The sequence below is a fragment of the Phacochoerus africanus genome, chromosome 7 (assembly GCF_016906955.1).
Source record: "Phacochoerus africanus isolate WHEZ1 chromosome 7, ROS_Pafr_v1, whole genome shotgun sequence".
NCBI classification, from domain to species: Eukaryota; Metazoa; Chordata; class Mammalia; order Artiodactyla; family Suidae; genus Phacochoerus; species Phacochoerus africanus.
The window spans coordinates 102500068-102527271 of record NC_062550.1 but is presented as its reverse complement, the minus strand read 5'-3'; the positions used below and the strand labels follow the sequence as shown (position 1 = coordinate 102527271).

The window sequence follows — 27204 nt, the reverse complement described above, 5'->3', positions numbered from 1 at the left end:
AGCTCCAATTCAGCCGTAGCCTGGGAACCTCCATATGCCGCAGGTGCAGCCCTAAAAAGAGAGGGGGGGGGAGGGGATTGAAGAGTAAATTTAAAGGGTCAAATAGTTGGATAACAACATTTCAGAGTGTTCAATTTCTTTCTTCTTTTTGTCTCAGTAAAAACAATATGGTTTAATCCTACGAATATAGAAATCCTGTTTCTTTTTGAAAGATAGAAATGAGCAAACACAAAATTGAATACATTTCCTTAACTTTTTTCCATTTATTAATATAGCATGTTATGATCTTCTGGTTACCTGTTTTGCTCTGATAGCTTTAGAGTGTAATCTCAGGATAGCCCATAATATAAGTCATTCCTTTCAGAGGGAATTTATATAATTTCATAAATAGTGATAGTGATGATAATAAATATGTATTCTTCGAACAGATACAATAAAATACATATAATACTTTTTTTAACTATTCAAGTGTGATGTATGGCAGTCAAGAATAACATTATTTTTTATACAAACTATCATAATAGCTGTACATTTTAGTGAAAATCAGATTGATACATAAATCCAATGGGATGGAGAGCAATATGAAATATTTTCTATGAGAACTTATTAGGTTGAATTTATACAGGTAATGATTGTAAAAAGAAGCAGGCTTTCCTTTTCACGGTCTTGCTACAGATTTGCTGAACTTCATTTGCGATGTTAGAAAGTATTAACTTTAAATCAGGGAGTTCCCTGGTGGTCTCGTGGTTAGGACTCAGCGCTTTTGCCACTCACTGCAGCCCAAGTCCAGTCCCTGGTCTGGGAGCTGAGATGCCTTCTCAAGGGCCTGAATGCTGTGGCAAAACAAAACAAAGCAAAACAAAAAAAAAACCCACAAAACTTTCAATGAACATACTATCACTTACTCATTTATTTTTTTAGAATGATTTTTTTTTCATTTATAGCTGGTTTACTTTTGTAAATTTCTGTACACCATGGTGACCCAGTTACACATGCATGTATAGATTCTTTTCTCTCACATTATCCTGCTCCATCGTAAGTGACTAGACATAGTTCCCAGTGCTACCCAGCAGGATCTCAATGTGAAACAAATATTGAAATAACTACTGTGGTAAGGGCATTTAAGAAATCTTTTCACTTGGAGGAATTTTTCTTTTCAAAATGACATTGCGAATATCCAAATACTGAAATGAATGGATTAGCATTACTCTTGTAAGCCACCCAAATCTAAAAGTCACTATCCCAGAAAGAATGAACATGTCCTGCTGTATAAAATCTTCTTAAAGATAATACGATTTATCTTAAATGACCCTCGTTTAGGCACTTAGCTTATTTTCTTCCTGCTTGTCTTCAATCATTCAATCATTAATCTAGTAAACCTAGCAAACCCAAAACTGCCTTTCCTACTGTTTCTTATTTATTCTTTAGTACGAAAGCTATCAGGGGAAACTAATATCTTCTCTCTGTTTTCTATATGTCATTTTATTTTTCCCTTCACTGCCTCTTCAGCACTTCTTATTTCATTATGATGTTTTATAAAATGAGGTTTAAAATATTAATATGGTAATCTGTAGCCATTTACTTTGTTAAAGAAGTTTTGAACCAAATTATATTTTGATTAGCTCAAGTTTTACTTCTAGGAAATACCAGGTATCTGGATATTGCAATAGTGAAGAGTCAGCTGATATTCTCCTTTCTTATTCTAAGACGAGTAATAGCTTGACCCATGCTAACTGCTTTGACCTGAGCTTGCCAAATCATGCCAGTTTCAAAGCAAAAATGGACCTTTTGGAAAATACCTATTTCTGAATAAGGGGAAATATAGTCTTAAACTATCACTAGGATTTGTATGCGTTTTCCAGTTTGATTGGAAGGGGTCAAGAGTACCTTTCACTGTAACTTCAGTTTTGAGCTTTGTTATTCTCCATTTTCTCTTTTCTTCCTATACTCTGAATTCAAAGACACATTTTGCCTATGATATTCTAAGACATTTCAAACAAAAGAGACAGTTTGGTTGATAGCTAAGTATTTTGGCTCAAAGATTTTTTTTTTTTTTTTTTGGGCCAAACCTGTGGCTGTGGAAGTTCCCAGACTAAGGGTTGAATCAGAGCTGCAGCTGCCAGCCTACACCACAGCTACAGCAACACGGGATGATGCAGGCTGCATCGGTGACCACAGCTCATGGCAACACTGTATCCTCAACCCATTGAGCAAGGCCAGGGATAGAACCCACATCCTCATGGATACTAGTTGGATTTGTAACCTGCTGAGTCACAATGGGAACTCTGAATCATAAAGTTCTTGATGGTGGGTGCGTTGCAATATTGCCACTTAAAATACATGAAAAATAATCATCTCCTTCCATGACCTACCTCTGGGTAAATGAATTTAGGGGTAAAAGCTCTAGTTGGGAAGAGAAAAAATTTTTTCTTTGAGTATTCCCAGTATGTTGCTGTGCATCTTTTTCAACTAGATTTCACTCCATGTAGTCCTTTTAAGATATTGCACAGTAGCTACTGCTGTTCCTATTACATAAACATCTAAAAGCTACATTTGTTGAGCACTTGTTGTGTACCAGGCAGTGCTGTGAGAGCTTTAAGTGTCATGTCTCGTTATAAACTTTGTCAGAAGGTACCCTCATATCCCCGTAAGGTGCTGAATTTCTGGAGACATTAAACGACTTGCCCATTTGCCTGGCTGTTTCAGGGATTGGCTTTGAGGAGATGATCAATTCAGACCTCTCTGATGCCTTTCCTCTGGGCAGTGCTTCTCTTTTTATAACATATCTGTGCTTATTTTAAAATCAAAAGTGCTTTAAATGATTTAGTACTTTAATAGCTTATATTTCCCCCCCCCTTGACTCCCAAGTACTATGTCTGTGTGTTGCATGCCGTGGCACCATAGACCCTGATGTCAGAATGTGTTGCGTTAGGAGACCTTGAGCAGGTCCATGTGTTCCATCCAAAGGCTCCTCTGTGTGTATAGCAGTCGTGTAGAGAGTGTTAAGTTGATGGCACAGCCCTTCTGCATCCCTCTGCATAGCTGTGGTAAAAATGCTCTTAGGATTGAGAGTGTCAATTCAGCCCTTCTTGGATCTCATAGATAAACATAGACACCTTGGATCTCAGGTGTCAATTACACTGCAGCATGTGACCAAGCAATTTGAGAGGTGGATGTTTAATGAGTCCTTTGCAGCCTTCATGGCACATTTTTCCTACCAGGGTCAGAAGGGTCGAGGATGTTGACAGTGATAATTTAGCCCTGAGCTGAACTACTATTAAATTGTCTATCTAGAGGCAGGAAATTTCAGACTTTCTATTTTCCATCTCCATGTCACCTCTGTACTCGAGTTTTTCCCATTAGTGACCCACATTTCCTGGTGATACTACACATTTTCTCTTACTGTAAGAAAGAGAATGTTATTCTGTAATAATGCCAGTCCCCTTGTGGGCATGCTTCTCTTGGCACACTACACTGCTAGGTCTTTGGAAGGATCCAGTGCAGTGATATGCTTGTCATATGCATCTATACATACAAACTCCTTCTGCTGGTGATGTGCCAGCCTCTGATCATTTTCTGTGTGTGTGTGTGTGTGTGTGCGTGCGTGTGTGTGTGTTGTGTGTGTGTCTGTGTGGATTTTCCCCCTTTGCCTGGATTAAAAATTTCTGTAATCTTATCTGTACTATCTCTGCTCACTTCACACTCTAGAAATTAAAGTGAACGAGGGTTGCTCACTAAACAGTTCTGTTTGCAATAGAGTTTTCTTTCTTTGTTGAGTCACAGAAAACTATTACTCATGGAAGGTGGCTCAGGAACCATCAGACTGATAGAAAGTAGAAATTCGGTAACTTGAGTTGTTACATAACATTATTTTCTCAAAAAATATGGTTTGAGTTGGTTGGTGTCAGATTAACCTTCGTAAGCTGCAGGTCTTTTTTATGACATTAAAACAAGGAAACTGTTCTCCATTAGACAGATTTTCAAAATGATTTTTTTGAATTGAGATGATGTAAAGAGAACTTTTCAGTCACCAGCTCTTGGACTGAGCAGATAATCAGTTGTCCTGATGCTTGTTCAACTTTCCCTCCACCGGGGAGCCCGCTGAAGCCTGCCACCGCCTTGTTGAGACCTCTGCTCATTCACTCACGCAGAGGCAATGCCTTCGTCTCTGTGTTCTCCTTATAAACCATGCATATGTTTACGAAGAGCCCTTTTCAGTATGATCTTGCAATTGGTAAGAGGCTACTTCCAGAGTCACCAGGATATTATTTGGTCTGTAAGAACAGGAGTCATTTCGTTATCCCGTGCCTGACAGGATGCTCGACGTTGGGGTAATGCTCTCTGCATACATGATGCGTGATGGATAAAGGGGAGGGTGCGTGAGCGTGTGGGTGGACCTCCTCCATAAAGTTCATCTTCAAAGACCACGCCGACGCCTGGTAGTAAACTTCTGGACCACGTTGGTAGTGGAATACCACCAACTGTGAAGCCAGACTGTCTCTGTTTGAACCCCAGCTCTGCCAACTCAAGCTTCTGAACCTTGGGCCAGGTACTTAACCTCTCTGTCCCTCAGTGTCTTGTTTTGTAAAATGGATAATAATGGTATCTCAGGTGTAGTATGAGGATTGAAGGTGACAGTACCCAGAAAGGCTTGGAACAGCGCCTGGCACACAGTCAGCTGCTCTTTCCATGTTTCTGTTCTTATCATATAACCCGTAAAGAGAAAGCAAAATTGCAGTGTGCTAGGAAAACACACGCCTAGAAAAATCTGTTTGGGGAAGCACAGATGAATGGAAACTTAATGATGCCTGACAAGGATGCCAAGGTCTTGTGCTGTGAAAGGATGTCTTTGTTTATGCCTTCGTCGTTAGGAGCATGGTGGGGACAGAAAGCTGAGGTCACAGCAAGACCACACTGATGCTTCTAATGGAGCTTTCTGGTTTCATCTGCTGGGACACCACCATGTCGTAAAACCATTGTTGAGCTCATCTGATTTCAGTGAATTCTTGGGAGAGGGAACAAGGTGACTATACAATATTTGTCCAAACCAGTAAGGGGAAGCTGTTATTTTTACAGTGCAACAGTGGACATAGAGTAGTTTCAGGCAAATCAGAGTTACTTTCAAGAGTTTACTTACAAAACCAGAAGCATGGTGTATGTACACTTTCAACAGATGTGAGGTCCGGTGGGTATAAAAACTGCTAGGATATTCTACCTATAATGGGCATCTTTACCTTGAAAGTCTTTTCAGAGAAAGATAAATGGATTATTTTTTTCCAACTTCATTTAACTTGATTGGTTAGTAGACTAAATGCCAGCCGATTTTAGGTCTCAGCTGCAATCCCTCATCTCCGTGTCCACTGGCCGGATGTGGGGACAAGGGCCAATTCCTTTTCTCTGTTATGGATTGGAAAGCAGTGGAAGCAGAGGAAGATGACATGAATTAAGAGTTTAATTTTTCTTTGATCTGTTCACCAAAGATGACTTCCCTGAATGGAATTCCATTTTTTTTGAACAGACAATCATTACCAGCAGAGTTCACTTAACCCAACGCCTTTGACTGACAACGAGAAGCATGAAGCCTTTTCACTGTAGTGGCTTTTTCTTTGTTTGCTCCCTTTCTTGGAGTCAGAATCAGACTAGAACTCAGGTTTCTGCGCCTGACTCTCGTGCTTTATTCTGTATCCTCGTTCAGTCATCAAAGAATTTTGCATCAAAATGAATTAAATAACCTTCTATAGCCTTCACTGCTGAAGATTTCTACCAAAAAAAATAAAAAATAAAAGTATAAAGTTGAGGACTTATTTACATCTGGCTTTATCCTCTTGTGAGAGCATTTGGATTTGAGAGCCAGTGGCACCTTGCCAGTGACAAATGGAGTCAGAGAGACACCTCCCCATCCTCCGCTACCTTTTATGGTGTCCAGGGATTGCTTGTTCTCCTGGGGGACCCAGCTGCAAAGCAGCTGTTGCTGAGGCTCCTGCTTCTCCACTCTCACAGCCCAGCTTTCCAAACCCTTCCCATGGGCTTTCAACTTCTGCAGCACGAGTGTCAGCTCTGAGCTCTGCGAGCCAAGGCCGCCTCTGTGGGGACCAATCAGCACAGCCGTTTTCCATACTCTTGCTAAACGGTTTGGGCTGGAGTGATCCAGCGAATTCTCAGGACAAACAAGAAGCACCCGCTGCACCAACAGCCCAGCGGAACAGTGGGAGCTGTTGCTGAGAGCTGGGATCTCGGGGGCCTTCCAACGCCCTTAATTCCCTCAATGGAGATCCACGCCAATCCCTTTGTCCCTTGAAAGTAAAGTTTCCCGTTAGAAACGACTCGCCATGAACTTATGGTGCTGTCTTATGGACCACAGAATGCTGATAAAAACTGGTTTCTGGGCGTTCCCGTCGTGGCGCAGCGGAAATGAATCCAACGAGGAACCATGAGGTTGCGGGTTCGAGCCCTGGCCTTGCTCAGTGGGCTCGAATCCCACGTCCCTGTGGCTGTGGTGTAGGCTGGAGGCTACAGCTCTGATTAGACCCCTAGCCTGGGAATCTCCATATGCCATGGGTGTGGCCCTAGGAAAGGCAAAGAGTCAAAAAATAAAAATAAAATTAAAAAATTGTGGTTTCTCTCTTTCCCCTTGCACGGGGAGGTGTTGACAGGCACAGGGATGTCATTCTGGGGGTCGCTCGGGCCTCTACCCCCTGAAACCTGTGCCCTATGCCACTGAGGCAACAGCACTTTCCAATGAGACTGTGCATTTATGAAGTTCTGAATGTTTTCTTTTCCACGGTACGCAACATTTTTATGCATTTTTGACTCTCTACTTTGTATCTGGCCCTTGGCTAAGGGTTGGCTAAACGATTCTCCTAAAAAGTGGTTTACAATTAGACGACAACAGGTGGTAATGAGAGTGTCACAACAAAAGCGGGCATCAAGTGCTGTTAGAGCCCCCAGGAGGAAGGACTCGGGGCAGAGAATCCCGGACTGGTGTCCCTGGGCCATGGCCGTCATTGGAAAGTCAACTGAGGATTCTGGAAATAGAGGTTGTGTTATTTTCTCTTTTAAGTTTCAGTTAACCTGAGGGAAAACAAACAAACAAACAACTAGGTGTTAATTTTTATGCTCAGTTGTGATTTATGTGTTAATTTTCTTTGTTCTTTTTCAAAACACTCCGTGTGTTCTGTCCCCCGATGCTGCCACAGTCCCGCCCCTTCTCCTCCGGAGCTGGATTCATTGACCAAGAGCAGCCAGTCCCTCACCCTCACTCCTTCTGGCGTTGACCCCTAGCATGTCATAGAAATCCACCTCCCTGCATTTACCTGTGATTCTGAATTTTCCTGCGTCACGAAATCCCCTGGATGTTTTTCAGCAGTTGACCTCAATGGACTGATATCTTGGTGCGATACTCTTTTTGAAATACTCTTTTCCCTTCCCTGAGACCTTTTGCTTGAGTCTGAGGAATAAGCCGCATCACATCTTAGATGTTCAGAGGTCTCCAAGACGCCTCCATCTCAGCATTTCTCAGAGCAGAGCTGGTCATCTTCCTCCCGTCACCTGGCCTTTTTCTTTCCTCGACGGGCTCTGTCTCCGTTTCAGAATCGGAAACCCAGAGGCCCTCTTGTGACCTCCTCTCCCTGGGCACAGGCCCTCTCTCCCCCTCCAGCCTGTCGTCCTGCCTGGGTTACCTCCTGTCAGTCCCCTAATCTTCTCTCCTTATCAACCTCATCACTCTCTTTGAAAAGCCTGGATTAATCTGCCTGCCTCCCTTCTGTTCCCATTACAGCTTTATCTACTCTCCCCTCCGAGTGGTATTTACAAAGCAGATAGGGACACATTCCTTCCCGGAACCTGTGAGCCCAGTAAACTCCACTCTCCTGACCTTTTCACTTGGTGCCCCGCCCTCCTCTGTCTCCCTCACCCTGGGCTCAAGCAGGGCTTTTGCCACAGAGGTTTTGCCTTTGCTGTGTCTCTGCTTGTTGTCTCTCCTTTAACTTAGTCAGTTATGTGCAGCTTTCAGGTGTTCAGAGCAAGCAGCGGTTCCTTTGGAAACCTTTCCTGAATACAGCAGTTGGTTCTAAGTGAAATTCACAGCCCTTCTTTTTATTATACTCATAACAGCTTTTGGACTCTTCACAAGGGCAGGGGTTATGCTCTTATTCATTATTTTCATCCTAGCGTTTAAGACGGTGCCCAGTAAATATTTGTTGAAATAAGGAAATCAGTGAATAAACGGAATTGCTAAAAGTTCATTGTTTTTATTGCAAACAGGTATTTTTCCGATTGGTTTGTGAGTCAAAGATAAATTCCATGTACTCTACAGTTGAAAAATAGCCAATTTTGATTTTTTAATTATTTACATAATTTTAAAGTAAAATTTTAGGATACCTTTCTCTGCAATTTAATTTTAAACTGGTTGCAAACAAAATGTATACCTCCTTCATACAACGTCTTCAGACATTTTAGTAAAATATCCGAATATTTTTCTTATAAATTGATATCATGGATGGTGAAGAGTTATGGTAAGATGCTGGTGTTTAACTTTGAGTTTCGTGTAGCAGGGCAATGTCACAGCCTAAGAAATTTGCCCAGATGGAGCTTAAGTGTGGTTGTATCCTATCAAATTAATTATCTCCCACTGAAATGTTATTACAGCCTGTGTGGATGACCTCTTTAAGCTTGAAGGGAAAACATACAAGTGAACAGATGTAGAAAGGAAGTAAAAACTTGTTATATAACAGGAAATAACCTTCAGTTATTATATTTTAGAACTTATTTATATTTATTCCTTAAAACCCAACTTTACTCATGATGTCAAAGCTGTGTAGAAAGCAACATATCATTTAATTTTTTATTAGTCCGTTATTCAAAATATTTATGAGACAAGCTGCTTATTTTAAATAGTCACTTGAAATCTATTTTCCTCCTTTATTGAAAATATGATTGAAACAAAGGAGGTGTTTTGGTTTTGTTTCTGGGGTTTTGTTGTTGTTGTTTGGTTTGGTTTTGCTTTCCTCTTGGCATGCTTGCAACTTTTCTTTTCTTTTCTTCTCAGGGAAGGTACCAGATAACGGGTATTCTTTTTCCTTGCCACTGCTTTGTCTGTGGCATCCTCTCTGGCCAGTCTTTCTGAATGGGTCCTTCATACATTCATGCTCTAGCCTCTCAATCAAATAGAACTTGGCTGTTCCATAGCACATGCACCTGCCTCCCAAGCCCTGCTCCCACAAAATCTGCCCCATGTGAATAAATGATACCTGCATTCACTTAGGTGCCACAAGCCAAAGCTGTGGCGTCATCCTTGACTCCTCTTTCTGTCTTATCCCCATCTCCAAGCCACCAGTCCCATCTCCTCAAGATATTCCAGATCTGACCACACGGGACCATTTCCACTGCTTTCACCCTCGTCTTAAGCATGGGGTATTCGTTTCTGTGTCCTCTGTAGTCATTTTTGTACCCCCAATCTAAAGGGTTTTCTGTAATAAAAAAATATATATGAGATCGTATTGTACCTCTATGTAAACTCCTCCACGGGGTTCCTTCCTAGTCAAAAGAAATGGCGGGGCTTGTCTCAGCATCACAGACATTAAAATTGAAATGACACAGAGAGGATTAGCATGGCCCCCATGCAAGAGTGACACACATTTGCGACGTGTTCCATATTTTGTGCAGTTTCAAGCGGGCTCTTCAACCCTGTACTGGGTAACACCACGGAAATGATTGAGTCAAAGCAACATGCGGCATCCAGTATTGAACCTGTGATTTTTACTACCAAAAAAACTAAATGAATTCCAGACTCCTTCCAGTATTTGCTATGCCTTATCCATCCCGGTTCCTCCTGTCTCTCACTGTCATTTCCTGTGACTCTTTGTGGAAATGACCCCACGGCCGCCTATTAGTTTTCTGATTAGGCTCGAACACTCCAAGCATGCCCGATGGTTGCGTGGTTCACCCACGCCCTCTCCTTGGGTCACTTCTCCAATGTCCCCCAAGGTCTTTCTTGTTCACTTTAGCATGAAACATAAAATGCATATGAATGAGTGAAAATTTTTAAAAAATGAGTTAACATTACAGACCAGGGAAAGAAAAAAATTAAGGGAGAACATAGGAGCAGGGGTTAAGGCACATAAGGAAATTGGCCTGATAAGGTACAGCAATTTATCCAAGAAGATTTGAGCCAGACTGTGGACTATTTTGAAACTTAGACTGATTGTTAAATAAAATGAGTAGAAACAAGGAGGCATTGAAATATTTTCAAGCAAGGGCATAAGACAATTCCATTTAAGGATTATTCTGATAAAATGAAGTTCACTGAGTCAGGAAACCTGAAATTCAAGATGTGAGTTGGAAGGGCCTTTTATTTGGGGGTGGGGGGAATACTGGCAATGGGAGACATTGTATAGGAAAATGGAGAAATTTTTGACCATGATGTAAAATTCTGCAAAGCATTTTTGACATTTGGTTATTAGGACCCAGAGGAAGAATTTTTTTTTTTCTTTTTTGAGGAAATAGAAGGTAGAAAATCAAAGACTGTCAGGGCTCTCTATGCTAGGTCTGAAGCCAGTTCATTCCATTTGGTGTATGGTTTTCTTTTTACTTTTTTCAAATTTCATGTAATTTAATATTTCTTGTATTTCGGAGTATGCTTGATTTACAGTGTTGTGTGAGCTAGTTTAAGGTTTATAGCGAAGGGATGTGTACATATGTATATCCACTGACTTGTGATTTTCTTAGCCATCCCTCAAAACTGGTATCATGTTTGTGTTTTCTAATCGAGGAAAAAGGGACTCAGGGTTACAAGAGATACTCAGAGTCGCACAACTAAGTAAGTACAGGCAGCAAGGCTCAGCAAACACAGGCTAGTCCTTCTCTAGGCTGGTTCTCTCCACGAGAACCGGAGACATAGATTGTTAGCCCTCAGTGCTCTGCGACTGCCGCCCTTGCTTGCTGGGTTATTTGTTGGCTCTGTGCCTCTGCAGCTAAGCCTTGCAGGCGGGCACTCTGGGCTGTTCATGGGTGTGTGGTTATATCACCAGCACCTAGAACAGCACGAGGCAAACCAGAGCATCTCCACTCCCATCTCCCTCACTTGCCTCAGCTGACCGCAGGCTCTTTCTCTTGTTTTCTCTGAACCACCCCGTGTCCAAACATCCCAACCAGTGCACGGAATGAGTAACGGGCTTGATGTGAGGAGTTGGGATAACGAGTGGCTCCCCCATAAGGCGCGCTTGTAGAAAATGCTGGTAGAATCCAAAAGACACCAAGAAAAACCTGCTGAGAAATGATTGCTTTTATCCCACACTGCCATCCCTCTCTAACCATAATAACAAAAAGAGTAAACTTGATGGACCATCGTGTGACCTCCCAACCACCCTTCCTGGGGACCCAGTCGTGTGTGTGTGTGTGTGTGTGTTTCGTTGACTCCTAACTTTATGAACTCTTGTGAGAATTTTATTTCCTTTATAATTTGGCACTTGACTCAATAGTGGTTAAAACAGAATGATGGAATAGATGATTTGATACTTCTCCCGAAAAAGGAATGTTCTGGCCTTCAGTGAATTTGTCTTGCATCTAGGAGGTGGTGGGAGGCACTGTCTTTAATGACCCGGCTCGTGGGAGTAACTGGGACCGCTGTCCTTTGAGTTGTGATGCACTTTTTAAAGCTGCGTGCTGTCTCTCTGCCAGCGGACGACACGCAAGAATTTGACTACCTTGCTTAGCGTGACATTGATAAATGAGCCACTTTCTTCTCTTCTATCCTTAAAACTGAAGCGGAGGAAAGTTCACAGACCCTTTTATGTTTTTGCGTATAACGTCTGTATCGCCTCTTCACCCATCATAGTTTTCATTTTGTATCCTTCCTTTATTATCATCTTCTGAAAGTTTGTGTATTATTTTCCAGGGGTGGATGATGGGTAAAGGCTGACCACGCTTGGAGGCTGTGTGTATAATGAAATATATTCTTTGTCATTCAGAACGCTGCCTTCTCTTGCAAACTCTGGATGCATATGCATGTTTATATCTATACATAAAATAATAGTCAACTCCTATTATACACTGAGAATGTGGCTATTCCTGTAATGACTACGTTGTGTGTATCCTTTCAGAGTATTCAGTAATATTACGAAATAGGCTTTCTTATCCTCTTATTTAAAAAAATAGACTTTATTTTTAGAGCAGTTTCAGGCTCACAGAAAAAGTAAGGAGAAAATACAGAACTGGCGTACGTTCTTCTACCCTCCTACACAGTTTTCCTGGTTGTATCAATGTGGACTTCTGTTATACATGTCACAGTTGATGAACCAACACATTATTATTAATTAAAGGCCATAGTCTACCTTAAGTTTCCCCCTTTGTGTTACATATTCTATGGGTTTTGAAAAATGTGTAAGGACATGTATCTGCCGTTATAGTGTCATACAGAATAGTTTCACTGCCCTAAAAAATCCTCTGTTCTCCACCTGTCCTTTTTTTGTAATGGAGAAAATTATAGCCAAAAGATGAAATTATTTTCCAAGAGTCTCTTAGCTACATAAGTGTAAGAGCTGTTCTGCTTCCCTGAAATCTGTGCTCTTCACTCATACGTTAGGCTGCCTGATACGTCTCACTTACCTAATCATTTAGGGAATCCTAACCTGGTAAGATTCTTGCTAATTCGTGCTTAATTTCATGAAAGTGTGATATGTGTAACAAGTATTTTGCCTGCGCTTCCCTTTGAAATTAAAATGCTATGAGGAATATTGCAGGGACTTTTACATTTTTAATTATTGGAGAGATGACGAGCCTTGCAAATTAAAGAGCAGTTATTGACTGGAGAAGCATTAGCAAAATGTAAGAGAGTGTCTGATCCTTTGCTTATCCCTGGCTGCTGGGATAACGGGTGAATAAAGGATATAGCAAGAGAGGGCATTTTTAAAATGAATGATAAACAGAAAGGAGAGGCCATATGAAGAAATGAGTCAACTTGCATGAAATGTAGCATATTAGGTTAATCATACCCCTTTGTCTTTGGAAGATTTGTCTTCATCGCAGTGGTTTAAAAAATTATGTGTGAAGGGGAGAAAAAAAAAACTCCTGAAGTTCACGTGGTAGGTGGTATATACCTTAGAAGGAACAAGCAGATAAGATTGTTTCTCTTCACACTAGACCCAAGATTTGGACACACCCCTGTGTCTTGCTCCCTCCCACCTTCATTTTCACCTCGCAGGACCAGAGGGAACTGTTACAGGAAGTTTCTTCTTCTGGCCGTTCTCCTACCCACCCCTTTTTGTTTACTCTGTAAGCAGTTTTGATTCAGAAGCTGTAAACACAGCAGAGCATGTATAATTTTAGACTTGGCCCGGATTATGACATTGTTTCATGAAAAACCAATTTATTGCATATAAGTGTTACCCCCTGCTTTTGGATTATTTTCTTCAGAGTATGACGGTAATATTTATAGCTAAGAAGAAGATCTAGCTTTAGATTAAATCCTGGTCTGGGAGTATTGTTGTTCTGAATGGAAGCATCAGGGATAAGCAGTAGTAGCTTGAGAGTCAGCAAAGTGTGACTCGGTTTCTTCCTATATAAAGTGATTATTAAGACAGAGTCATCTCCAAAGCTGAAATGGTGATCATTCTTTACAAGAAAGAAGGAACGAATGAAGAAGAACCAAATCGAAGGGAGAAAATAAAATAGAAAATGAAGCTGTGTTTCCCATCATTCCTAAAAACTCTCTTATCCTTTTGGTTTCTGTGAAACCTTTTTTTTTTTTTTTTTTTTCCTCCAGCTTTTTCTCTGGCTCTCCAGGTCTCTTCTCTTTAACATCTTTGATGAACTTAATCTCATCATCTCTTCTTCTAATCTTGACGTTTCCCAGGATTCTGACTTCTCTCTCCACCTATTCCCCTGTATCATCCTCATTTAGATAAAAACGGAACACCGTTTTTGGATGACAATTAGCATGCAGACGTTAGCCTCCTTCCTTTGGGCCCAGGAGGGGAGGAATTCCCTCGCGATCCGCTGCTGAATCATCCGTTTTCTCTGTTTTTCAAGGGTCGTAAGAGTGAGGCTGAAAAGTTCTTCTTGAAGGCTATTGAGCTGGATCCCACCAAAGGAAACTGTTACATGCATTATGGTGAGTGGTTGACAGTTTTTTTTCCGTGTCCCCCACGTTTACGATGAATGATGATGTGAAATTTAGGTGGTGCTGGCAAAGAACACTATGAGAGGGCATTGACTTTGCAGATGAAGCCTCATGCTATAGTCTGGCCACCTTGTTCAAAGCTGTCACATTAACAAGGTCTGTACAGCCTATTTCCCTTTAGTGCTTTTCATAGGACTTCAGCGGGGAAAGGCATTTTCAGGTTGCTGTGTGTTTTGTTTTGTTTTTTCAAGCTCACTTTGGAGTTTAAATGAAGTCTCCTCAAGAAATCATTTTGCTCCTTGTCTGACGCATGGCATATAATTAAAATATTAGCTCTCTCTTCAGTCCAAATGATAATGTATCATTCTGAATGTATCATTTTGAAGTTTCAAAAAGGCTTACTTTTTGGCCTCAAAATCTTGCTTTCTGAGAGATATGGATATACCCTGGCCTCTAAATGCCTGAGATTGGGGTCAAGGATGAAAACTCTAAGGGCTGTGTCTCACTTGGTTCACTGGATTTATCCTTGCTTTATCTTAGCCAGTCTGGAATGAGCTTGTATAACAGCCTGTCGCTCTCCACACTTTCGTTAGTAGTGAGTCATTGTGTTCAGTGAGATGAGGTATGTAGCTGGTTTGGTAATAGGTAAGATATACTAATTTCTACCATAGTTGCACTTGGAATGACTTTCAAGGAGCCAAAAAGCATTTACTTTTGCTGATCCCTTGGAAAATTAAAAAAAAAAAATTTTTTTTAAACCACCCTTGGCTTTGACGTGTTAGTTATTATCAAGCAGTAAACTTGAAGATCAGTGGAAATAAAAAATCTTGAGGAAATAAAGTTGACATGCTTATATAATATTAAATTCCTTCTTCCATTTTCCAACTAGTAAACATAAATCGGTGACGGGCTCTCCGTGTGGAAAATGGAAATAATGGAATAGAGGATACACTCAAGCAACCACCAGTCCATTTATGGGTGGACATTGAGTGTATATGTTTATAAACCTAGGGTGGTGATATCTTTCCGGCGTAACATAGAATGTAATTTCACACAACTTGTTGCATAACCACTCCTGACTGTGTTTCACAATGCAGTTTTACGGCCGTGTTAAGACAGAAGTCAACTAATTTAAGTTGACTTAAATTAACTACTGAGCTAAAGCAGTTCTCTGACTACCTTCTCTGAGCACTAAAGAACCTCTTGTCATTTTACGAAAGAGAAATTTTTTTCTCCTATCTTGCTGTTTACGTTGCCCGTACCTCCCACTAATTCTACTTCCTGCCTCTTCTAAGCTTTTCCCATCATTTTATGCTATGCTCTGGACTTTTCTCATTCAACTCCTTTAAACTTCATCATTACTTCATTTGAAATGCCATTGAAAAAAATCACTATTTATTAATTTTGAGCTAGCCCCCCTTATTATTCTGATTTGTTGATCTTTACCCACCTCTTTTTATTTATCATTATTTTTTTACATTACAACAGACTCCTAAAAAATTGTTTTTCCAGTGCTCGTCATAGGGAGTATTTCTCCTTTGAGGAATTTTTAGATTTTGTTTTAACAGAAAGGGCAACAAAGTCTTTGCTGTGTATGTTATTTGGAAAACAGTGATAGATGTTCTGTAAATGCATGTGTGAAATTGATTCTTCCTGCTACTCTGGGGTTGTTTAAACTTTTTGGCCTACATCCATTATTAGAAGTACATTTAGTTCCTAAAGGAGGAGTGGCAGCATAACTCAATATACTTTCATGAAATAGTTTCAATATTTTCTCTCCACTCTGGATTAGGGAATGGAGAGGACTCAAGATGAGGCAGCAAAAAGGAGCAGTCAAGGAAAAATAATCTACAAACAGACAGGAAACCCGTGACTAGGTGCTTGATAGTCCTGTCTGCTTGTGTTCAGGTTATTAAAAAATGTACATTTAAAGGAATATTATTGCTTTTTATTTGGGGGAAATCTGCTTCCAGCAATTAAAATTTAGAACTGAAAGTTCTTCTAAAATGATCTACTATAACCTCTGTTGCACAAGTAAGTAGACTGAAACCTGGAGAAATGAAGTTGATTTGCCCCAGTCGGTTGTAAGTAACTAAATTTTGGATCCCTCGATAACTATCATTGTTTTTCTTAATATGTTTTCATTTCTTTTCACAACATTGTCGATAGACAAGGAGATATGTTGATCAGCCATCCCTTCTGTGCACAGCTTTAAAATGTCCAATTCATATACGTCATGACTTAGCTTGAAGTTCCTAGGGACAGGTGTTTCTTAATTTTAATATGTATAAGATGTGTCTCATAGATGCAAAGCACTGTTCTATTTTCAGAGAGTGAGTCATGCTAGGTAGGATATAAACAGGATGATGTCATTTTTAGCAGGTGATGTGGTGAACAGTGGGGTCCTCCATGCAACCAAATGGTCAGGTAAAGCATCTTTGAGGAGGTGACATCTGAAATCTGTAAGCTTATGCCCATCTCGTTGAAGAGTCAGATGAGTGCTCTTCAGAGAAAAGAAACCGGAAGTCCGGAGGTCACGGGCAAGCCCAAGCCTGTGGTCACAGCAGAGAAAGAAGTGACCCTCACAGGAAGGTGGGGGGTGAGACCCGAGAGGAGGCAGAACCCCTGGGACTTTGTAACCACGCAGGGAGTTTGCGTTTTATCTTCAGGGCAGGGGAGGGGACCATGTGGACAAGACAGGACTAGAGAAAGGGCCGAGGAGAGCCAGGGGAACTCTCTTGCTCTCTGACGGGCAGAACTGACGGTGGCTTGGACTGGGGAGTTTTGTAGGAATGTGATTCTTTATGTTGAAATTGTACACGTTTTCTTAGAAGAGTCTAAGATGATAGAGAGGAGCTGTTTTCCATATTTACCTCATTGTTATCTAGCACGTCGCCCCATCTCCAAAGGTACAGTAAATGTTGAGTCAGTGTGGTATACTTACTCTCCATTAGAACTGGATGCAGCTCCCAACATTGATTCGGGGTTTTTTCATTAGAATTTTTATTGCTTCTTGTCCAAGAAAATGCATACCATGATTCTTTTTTTTTTTTTTTTTTGTCTTTTTGCCATTTCTTGGGCCGCTCCCGTGGCATATGGAGGTTCCCAGGCTAGGGGTCCAATCGGAGCTAGAGCCACCAGCCCAGACCAGAGCCACAGCAACGCAGGATCCGAGGCAAGTCTGCAACCTACACCACAGCTCATGGCAACGCCGGATCCCTAACCCACTGAACAAAGCCAGGGATCGAACCCGCAACTTCATGGTTCCTAGTCGGATTCGTTAACCACTGAGCCACGACGGGAACTCCATACCACGATTCTTATATCAGTTTCTCCCTAACTTGCGGGTTATGGATATTCTTAGGGTGTTTATACCCATGGACTGAATGAATAACAGCACTCTCTCAGCTTAAAAATAAATGTTTAAGTGAAATTTTAATGTTAAATGAATGTTTATGTAATGTCAATGAAATGTAAATGAAATGTTAAATGTTGTTTTGAGTCCTTTATTTTTTTTTTAAATGCTTTTGCAAATGCCAATGAAAATGCCAGAGTAGATGAATTTTATTCTGTCGGATATTCACTCTGCTGGGTGATTATGTGCTTTTTATTTGCTTGTTAATGATACAAGTGACTTGTAATATACCATCCAGTTGGGACTAGACAGAGGAAATTATAGGAATCTATACTGGCTGCAGTGTCAATTAGGAGGCAGTATTTAAAAGTACTATTACTTATTTGTATTTTGAATCCACCAGTTTTATATCTTCGGAGAAGGGATTTCATTAGCGATTGCTTTTTTTTTTCCCCCCTCAAATTGGCTTGTAAGAAAGAAAGCAAGGCAGGTTTATAAAACTGGTTTAATAAATTGGTTAAATATAGGCCTCTGTGATACCTATAGTCTCTGGAATTAAGATTCCTCTTCTGTCAAGTGGAAGGATTGATGTGGGCTTCCAAAATGTCCCAATACTCATATTTCATGTTGTTGCTACTATATACTTAATTTCTCACTGGTCTTTCATCCAAAACTTTAAGGAATGTATAAAAGATAGGTTTCAAACTATGCTATCAGTAATACTACACTGTTGTATCATATCAAGCTGATAGTGTATTAACATGCCTATATAAAACAAAACATAAGGAGTTCTTTAGAATTTAGTTTACAGATGTCAAAGGTGAGCATTTAGTGCCTTGATATCTCATGTGGGCCTGTAATTGCACAGGATTCTCCCTGAATTTCCCTTGGGCTCCAGTAGAAAGCTTCTGCCAAAAGAATGAAAGGCAAAACAAGACTCTTCATAGTAGTAAATTTGATGTAGGCTGAAACAAACCAGTATAACTTGTTAAGAGGATACCTATGATGCATCAGTCTGGGGCAGATGGGAAGTCATCAGATGTTATGCACCAAAGCATAAAAAGTTAAAAGAGAGCCGATTGTGAGAAACACTATTGAGAAGACTCTTTATGTAAACCTTGGACAGTTCTTTCTGCCTCTTAACCATGTGTTTCCAAAAAAGCCTTTAGCCCGTTTTCTTCGTTATTGACACTCTCTCCGCGTGATGGTGTTCAGTTCTAAGAATTGAGCTGCACAGTCATGAGTCCTGATCTTCTTCCTCCAGCTGAGTCTTTAGCAAGCACCCCGAGAGATGTAGGGACATTGGAAGAAAGAAGATGGACTCCGTGTAGACGCAAACTGGTGAGGGGGGCACAAAGTATAAAAACAATGATTCAGTTGCAATTATGATTAGTTCTAAAAAGGAGCCACGGTATCAACTAGAGGTCCTTGGCCGGGGTGGCTGGAGTCCGAGAGAGCTATGTGTGGTACGTGTAGGCTACATCTGAAACATAAGGAGGAGTTCGCCAGACAAAACTGTAGAAATAAGGGGATGCACTGAGCACATTAAAGCAGAGAAGGTGCTTGAGGCAGAAGGTATAGCATGTGTCTGGGGAATAGCTCAAGAACAGGACCAGGATCATAGCTAGATGCTAGAGGAGACACCTTCTGGCTCCAGAGAAGGAGGAACATCTAAATTATGAGCTGCCAGGTTATGAACTGAGTGCCCATCAAAGATTTTTCAAGTGTGAGTCTATAAGGATAGCAGGGAAAATTCAAGCATTGGGAATGGTGAGAGGGCTGGTCCAGGCAACCATGAAATCATTTCTAACACTGAGGATCAGCCATTCTGTCACGCTTCCTCTTGGCCCCACAGAGAAGGGTGCACTTTTCTTAAAAAACTACAATTGTCTGTGTTATTTTGGGGTGGGATGGCTATCCACAGGTGTAGACTCCTGAAAATGCTTCACTACTTTTAGCAAACGCTTTGTGATCTTCCCCATTGCTTTCTGACCCTGGTCTTTTTTTTGGTCATTATCAAACCCCTATGAGATGGGAATGGATTCCAATTACATTTGTCTAAGATAATGAAAAATTCAGAATTTTCAAGCAACTCTCCTGATCAGAATTTTCAGCATCTGTCTGTAGTGGGAGAAGAACATGAAAATCCTGTCTTTTAAGTTTTAAGGCAAAATTTTCTACCATTAATATTGTAGGCTGTTTTTCTGCAGGAAGATGTATATATATATATATATATATATATAAAACTTCATTTTAAAAAGTAAGTACTAGAGGAAACTTAAAATATTGGGTTTGATTTATTATCAATGAACACTAAAAGAAGCAGTTTGAGGAAAATGTAATAGATGGAATTGATGAGAGGCCTGTGGTTATTTTTATTATCCATAATTAGAATAGAATATGGCAATGAACTGAGATTAGTATGTTGTAACATTTCATTTTTAATCACCAGAAATTATAAGACTTTTAAAAATTCAATAATGAGCTAAATAATGGTATTTTCTGGATTAAAAAATGAAAGTACATTTTTAGCCTTTGCAAAAGTTACATTGAGATTACAGTTGTGTGTAATGTTTAAGACCCTAACATTTTATTAAAATATCAGTGTTTTTGTCTGTCTTTATTGCTCCCAGGACAGCCCAGGCAGGTCACAGGTATATAATTAGAATAAGATTTTTCTAAATGTTGTTCCAAACTATTTCATGTATTACCTATGATTTTTATTTTAAATTGTGCTTAATAATTTAAACTTCATACCTATGTGCATTTTATGTAAGAGACTCTCCAGAGACTTTTTTTTTTTTCTCTGGCTCCAGAGACTTTTAAAATTAAAACTTTCCCATGAGTAAAATTGGAAGAAACAGGGAAGGGATTATCTCAGCTTAAAAGCCACAAATAAAGGAGAAATTCAATGATTAACATGGGTCCAAAAAGGAATACAGTTAAAGGAAAAACAGTACAGTGATAGGAAATCATTTCCTTAAAAGCAGATAATTAAAGATTAGGCTACTTAAGACATGAGAAACTCTGTAAAACTGCAAAGAAAATAGAATACAAAGACCACAGGATATGAACAAACAATTCTCAGAAGAGGAAATGTAGCAAGTTTTAAAAGATGTATTTCATTAGCAATCAAAGAAATTCAAGTAACAATGAATTCCTTTCAGCAGCTGTAGCACTTATTCTCAGTAATTCCTGGTAATATAGCTTAAGAAAATATGACTTTTTTCTGTATTTAAGATTATTAAGAATGACAGTAACTGGAGCACATCATTGATGTTTATCAGAAGCAAAAATAGGAAAGCACCTAAATGCCTGAAAAAGGAAAGTAATTAAATAAATTAGGGTTCTTCCTCTTGATGAACTATTATAAATCAAATTAAATTTATAGAGAAGAGTAATAACAGAGGCAACTATCTGTGTTATTGTATATGAAGAATTACTAAAACATACAAAATAACTACATCGTTAAAAAAGCAAAGTAAAACAAGCAGACTGTTAAGGATGGATATCTCAGCTTTGGGATTTTTGCAGGCAATTTTTGGGGTGTTTAACGAACAGGCTTAATGTTTTCTATTTTGTTTTCTTTAATGAGCATGTTAGTTTTAGAAGGAATAAATAGCACAATGGGAAAGAACAAGTATCTTAATCAATAGTTTTGTCTGTAGAAAAGATGGGAAAATTATTATAGTCACCAAATAATTATGCAAAAATTATTTAACAGAACTCAACATGTAAAATTGAAGACATTAAAACAATTAAGAAAGGAATAAAAAGCAGAGAAAAGCATCTTGCCCCAATTGTCCCATAAATACCATATTTCCATGCTGAATGCATCAACTATATAAAAGTACTAACATTTGCTAAGGGCTTTTATGTCCTGAGAAAGTCACAAGTATCGTCTCATTTGATCCCCGCAAAAACACAGGGATGAGGTTACCTGACCGTCTCCGTTTTACGGTGAGGAAGGTGAGGTCATCAAGCTGTAAGACGTTACCCAGGATTTCAGTGCCGCTTCGCAGAGAGGTAGCCTTTGAACCAGAACACTCCTGACTGCTGTGTGGCACTGTCATCACCCCTCGTGTCAGCATAAGAAATGAACACAGATATTTTACATCCATGGATTCTTAAGACATAAAAGACTTAAAAGCAAGAGGGAGAAATCTTTGTGGAATTCATGCAGACATTCTGTTCTTGGTACTTTCTGATTTTTCGTTTGAGAAAGAAATAGGTAAGAATTGTGTATACATGTAAAATTTACTACTTTGGATTCACTCCTTATTGGCCTTTTAAATGTCATTTCCAGTCATCTTTTATATAAAGTAATACAAAATATTACTTAAAATATAAACACTTCAAATAAAATTTATATAAAATATAAACACTATATACAATTTCAGGTTTCACAGTGAAACTAAAAATCTTAATATATAAATAAATATGGATGTATAATTCCTACACAGGGTAAACTTGTGTCTTGTAAACATTTTCCATAAAATACATTTAAAAACCAACTCACTGTGGTGATAGCAATCAGATGTCACGCAGCCTGGCAGCACTGTCACACAGTTGGCCACTTGTTAGTTGTGCAGATGTCTTAACCTCTCAGTGCGCCCATTTCCCCATGTGGAAAATGCTCGCAACCCCCTGCTTCTGAGATTCCAAAGTGACACCAGGGCTGACTTCATTTACAATTTCATAAAACAAATAGCCTGTAGTAAATGCTCAGGAAATTGTAACAGTGGCTGATTATTCTTTTAGAATTATAATGGAAGCATGCTAACATCCTGGAGAATGAATTAATGGTAGAGAAAAGTTGTTGAATAAGGTATATAAATAAAGAACAGAAATCTAAGGAAGAGGAGGCAGAATAAAGACCTAGGAGTTACAAACAAGAAGAAATCCTCGCCTATCAACATGCAAACAGAAGATCAGGGAGAAAGGGAAAAACTGCTTGTAAAAAGGAGGATTAGAAATCACATTTGTCTAGAGGGAAAGAAGGAGTAGGGAGGAAAGAGAAAGACAAGTACTGTTTTGCCAGGATGAGCCATTTTGATTTAGTGATTTAATGCCCTTGGAAATTCTCCTTTGCTTTCTGCCTCTGCTGAATTAGAACAGTTGTTCTCAGAGTTCCTATACCCTCCCATTAACTTCTCCATCCCCCCCGTGGATGTAGCCTAAGTGAGTACTTCCGAAAAGCCTGTGGAGATGGCATGGAGCTCAAAGAGACCATTCGGAGCTCTGCCTAGAAAGAGGATGCAGACTCTCTGACCACGTTTTTCCCTTCTGTTGCCACCCTCTGTAACGTAGAGGCAGATTCCGAGGGATTTCCCTGTCTGTGTTTGAGCCCTCTGTCCGCCTCATCTCCTTCCCTAGCAGCTCAGCTCCGTCGTCTCCGGTTGTACGATGTCCCAGAACAAAACGAGGCTGCTTACCTCTGCCTTCGATTAGGCTGCACCCCACTCTCATGATGTCTTTCTCTGCATCTCTAGGTGATGCAACTCGGCTTGTTTGAAGTCTTAGCATGACATATTCTCCTTGATGAAGCGTATTGGATCCCCGTTGAGTCTGTATATTGCTTAAACCTTTAATGGGATTGGGTGCCCCCCACCCAGTGCTCCTTTTCCGGCTCCTCTCCTCTCTCCAATCTCTTCAGCCTCTCCCTACTCTCCCCTCTCTTCCTCCTTGCCACCCCCCACCCATTCCCACTCCCCACCCGACCATCCTCAGACTTCCTCAGTAGTTTTGTAGTATCTCAGAATCCTTCTGGAAAGAGTTAGGCGGAAAATAAATAAATGCCTCCTTTCTGGGTGAGCACAGAACCCCAGTGTGCTGCTCCCCTAATCTACTTTACACTGGACAACTTTCGTGCCACCTGTCCAATTCAGGGCAAGTTCTTGGTCTCATGTTCACTTAGAGGCAGATCCAGAGCCTTCCAGCCTCAAAGTGTATCATCCGCATTGATCTCCTGGGCTTCCTTTTCCCCAGTTCACCAGCCTACCCGTTTTCTTGACCAGTAACTGTGATGCATTTATCCCACTGAGTCTGTCTCCATAAACCAGAGCTTTTATTAACTCTGGCTGCCAACACACACAGACCTAAAGCAAGAAAACTAATAGAAAGACAGGAGAGAGAGATGGGTTTGAAGAGAGAGAGCATACCTCACTCAGACATTCAGGAAGCTTCCCTCCAGAGAAGCAAAAGAGAAGATGCCCCTCTGTAAGTTTAGTTCTCCCAGGCATAATAAGCACACATTAACAAGGAGCCTCTTTGTAGCAGAATTTCTTCAGCAGCTCTTCTAAATCTGGACCCGTGGATTGTCACCTACCTTATCTTACCAGGCATGTGGTATCACCCTCACCCCCAATTGAAGCATCTCAAGAAGGGCCCCCTCAGCACCACTCGACCCAGTCTTCTTGCTGCCGTTAATGTCACCAGAACCAGTCCACCCAAATTCTTCCACTATGGCGTTTCCCTGCTCCAGTCATCTGATTTTTTGGGAAAAGCCCTCACGTATAGATAATTACTTCTGAATAGGAGTAATGTTCTCTTTCCTGATCTGACTTCTGATTATATGACTGTAATTACTTTGTAAAAATTCAGATGATACACTTACTTGGGCCCTTTAAGTAGATTTAAATTTAATTATAAGTTGGGCAAAACCAAACGGTTCACCTCCAGAAGTGATGCATTTAGCTTGTGATACCTTGCACAGCTCATTTTTCAAATTTATATCTACTTGATGGTTAAACTTCTCTCCATAATCGCTTATTTCCTCAGCTAGATGGGAGCTGTTCCAAGGATAAACGATGCATTTATCTTCTTATCCCTCATGGCAGATGTCAACAGATTTTATGTATACAAGGCACAATATATATCTTGGGTTGCATTAACCTATAATTTCTTCCTTAACCAAACTATTGAATTTATTCCATAGTCTGATGGAATATAATAATTTTAGCCACCTTACCTACTTTGACCTCCTGTGGAGTTCAGATGTCTTTGAATGTGTGCTTGACATCTGGATTATTTGTTGTATTCCAAGGGAAATTCAGTAAGGCCCTGTGTTGCTTACGTCCAAGAGGTACATCCGTAGAGACTTCATTGTGAGTGGCACCCTTGGGAAATTGCAGTGCCCAGCATGTGTGACCATTCACTGCAGCCCTGCCTAAAATCACTGTGAGGTGAGAGGATCTGAATTGGCAAGTGGCTGGTGAGCTGGGCTGACTAGGGTCTAACTTGCTCTGGAAGATGAAGCAGCCGCATAGGAAGATGATTAGTTCTTTCCATCCTGTCATGGAACACATATTTATTAAATCTCTGCCAAGTGGCAGGAAGAGAGTGAGCCACAGTGCTGTCTGAGGGAAGAGCATTCCAGATGAAGGGAATGACAAGAGTCTGACGCCAGGGTCTTTGTTCCTTCAGTGTGTTCGAGGAATAGCAAGAGGCTAGTGACCGAGAGAGAGAGTAGTAGGAGACAAAGAAGCCGAGGTCAGAGAATTCGTGTGGGGATTGAGGGAGAATTCCATGCTGGTCACACCAGGCAGTTGGCAGGCAGACCAGTGCAATGACTTTCACTTTCCCTGGGTCCACTGGAGAGTAATGGGATCTTACAGGGTCTCTTTGATTTGCTGCGTGGAGCATATCCTGCAGAACCAAAGGCAGAAGCACGAAGATCAGTTAGGAAGTTACTGCTATAATCCAGGGGGAGATGATGGCTTGAGCCAGGGTGGTATGAGTGGAAGGAAGACAATTCTGATAATTGATCACCTGGGGTCCTCTCCCAAGGGCAACTATTTTAATGCAAAGGCTATCTATGTTCTAGCTGTTGTTTTGTCAATAAGATTTTCCTTTGTCTTTGACTATTGTTTAAAGCTATATGTGAATGATTTTCTTCTAAAGAGAATTGGATCATCATGACACTTATTACAGATTGTTTCAGCTCCTTAATTTAGTTGCATTGATCATAAGAGTGAATTTTTCATCGTAGTTAGGAAGTGACAGTCCCAACTAATCTGGGGAGTTTATATGCAGAACTTCTACAAAGCAGTATTTGAGCCCACAGCTTAAGGGCAGATTACAATTTTATGGATTTCTACCTTCCAGTAGAGCTTTTTAAATCCAGGCATTAATGAAAGACTGATCTTCACAGGCTTGTCATATTGATATGCTGGTAAAAATCTACCAAGTAGTTTCAGTCATTCAGTGAGAGAATTGTCCAGAGAAGAAGGGCTGTATACCTCTAATGCTGAAGCAGTTGAATCCAGAAGCGTCGACTGCTTTTTCTTCTTTCCCATTTTTGCCTGTGGGGAAACTTACATTCTTTGTATCTGGACCTCTAGAGAATTACTCTTTTTATATCCTCTTCAGCTTTTCCCTATTCAAATGTCTTTGTTTTTTCTTTATAACTTCTCATCTTGTTTTTTTTTTCCTCCCTTTGATTAGAGACAATGAAATGAAGATGATGATAATTAACCTGGGTAAGACAAATTACAAACCAAAGAAACGATTCTCAAGTGTGCTAGCACGATACACCGAGGAGAACAAAATGTATTTTACTTAAATTTTTTTGGTTTCTTTATTTGAAATTCTATTTAATTATCAAACACAAAGAAGGTGTTTGTGTACCATAGGTGACAGAGAAAGGGCTTCTCAGAGTTCTAGGCTGCAAATGAGGGATAAAACTCTTCAGTTTCCTTACTTGGAGCTTAAGAAAGTTCACCCGATATGTAGTGAGTATATCTGATTCATACACATGTGTATTTCTAGCCATTCTGGTCATTATGCCTGTAATATAAGGAAGGGCATGTCACAGGCAGCTGATTACCGGAAGAGCTCAGTCTAACTGGTATTTAATCCCAGACATAGAGTCCAGAGTATGGATGCAAAACATTTATTTTCTTGTTCCCAGAAGACAACTGATTCTCCAGTCGTGGGTGCTGGACTGGGAGCATAGGCTTCCACAGGGAACTTTAAACATGCAGATCACAGGCTCCACCCCAGACCTAGTGTGTCTAAATAAAACTCCGGGTTTATCAAGAGTGTGTCAAATCCCCTAGATGATTCTGATGTGCAGTAAAGCGTGAGAACCACTGGGAAAGGCAAGCTTTCCAGTCTTAGGGAATCCACCAGTGTGGATGGATTCCTCAGACTGCTTGACCTCATCAGATTTCCTTACTTTGCTTCTCTAATGCCCATCAATCCCTGCAGTGTCCTGGCTCCATCCTGTCTCCAAGTCCCAGTAGCAGCTCCTGCCCACTGAGCTTCAGGATCTGGCATCTGGCTCCGTCGCCGTGGGTGCACCTACAGACCTGCACATGTTTCAGGGGAGAACAATCCTGTCTCACCTGCTAGTACCGCGCACTTCTAACCATTGTTCGGTGCCTTGTTTTATAAAACAGTTCACTTCCCGGTAGTGATCACGGCAAGAGGGCTGAGATGCACAGCCTGTCTGTCATGTGTGCTGCAGTGGGACAGCCGTATTGGGACACTTCTCACTTAATCCCCCTTCTTCCAGCATGATGAATAACCCTATTCCCTTTTACTGTTTTAAGGGCTGTGGTTTAGGTGGTACATTATTTCACAGTGAATTTAAATCATAACCAGTTCTAACCCTACTGGAAAGAGATCACAGAAGGATTCGCCCAGAAAGAAATGCTGTAGGGCATAGAAAGAGAAGATGTCCTGTTACAATTAGGTAGGCGAGACAGGCCTGGAGATGGGGGTGGAACAA

At 40.5% G+C, this 27204-nt stretch overlaps 1 protein-coding gene and 1 non-coding gene across 6 annotated transcripts in view; both read left to right on the top strand.

Moving 5' to 3' along the window:
- The window catches only part of TMTC2 (transmembrane O-mannosyltransferase targeting cadherins 2), a 415894-nt gene that overhangs the window by 297428 nt on the left and 91262 nt on the right, over window positions 1-27204 (top strand). For 2 of the 5 annotated variants that reach the window (XM_047788343.1, XM_047788342.1), the window contains exon 9: window positions 14026-14107. The exons of 2 other annotated variants lie outside the window; for them this stretch is intronic. In XM_047788343.1, the coding sequence (XP_047644299.1) occupies window positions 14026-14107 (82 nt within the window). Of the gene's footprint in view, window positions 1-5518; window positions 5630-14025; window positions 14108-27204 lie in introns of those variants that run through there. One more of the 5 variants, XM_047788347.1, reaches the window with a different exon arrangement.
- Window positions 9554-9658, top strand: LOC125131935 (U6 spliceosomal RNA). Its single transcript, XR_007136106.1, has one exon. It is a non-coding gene; the product is annotated as a U6 spliceosomal RNA (small nuclear RNA).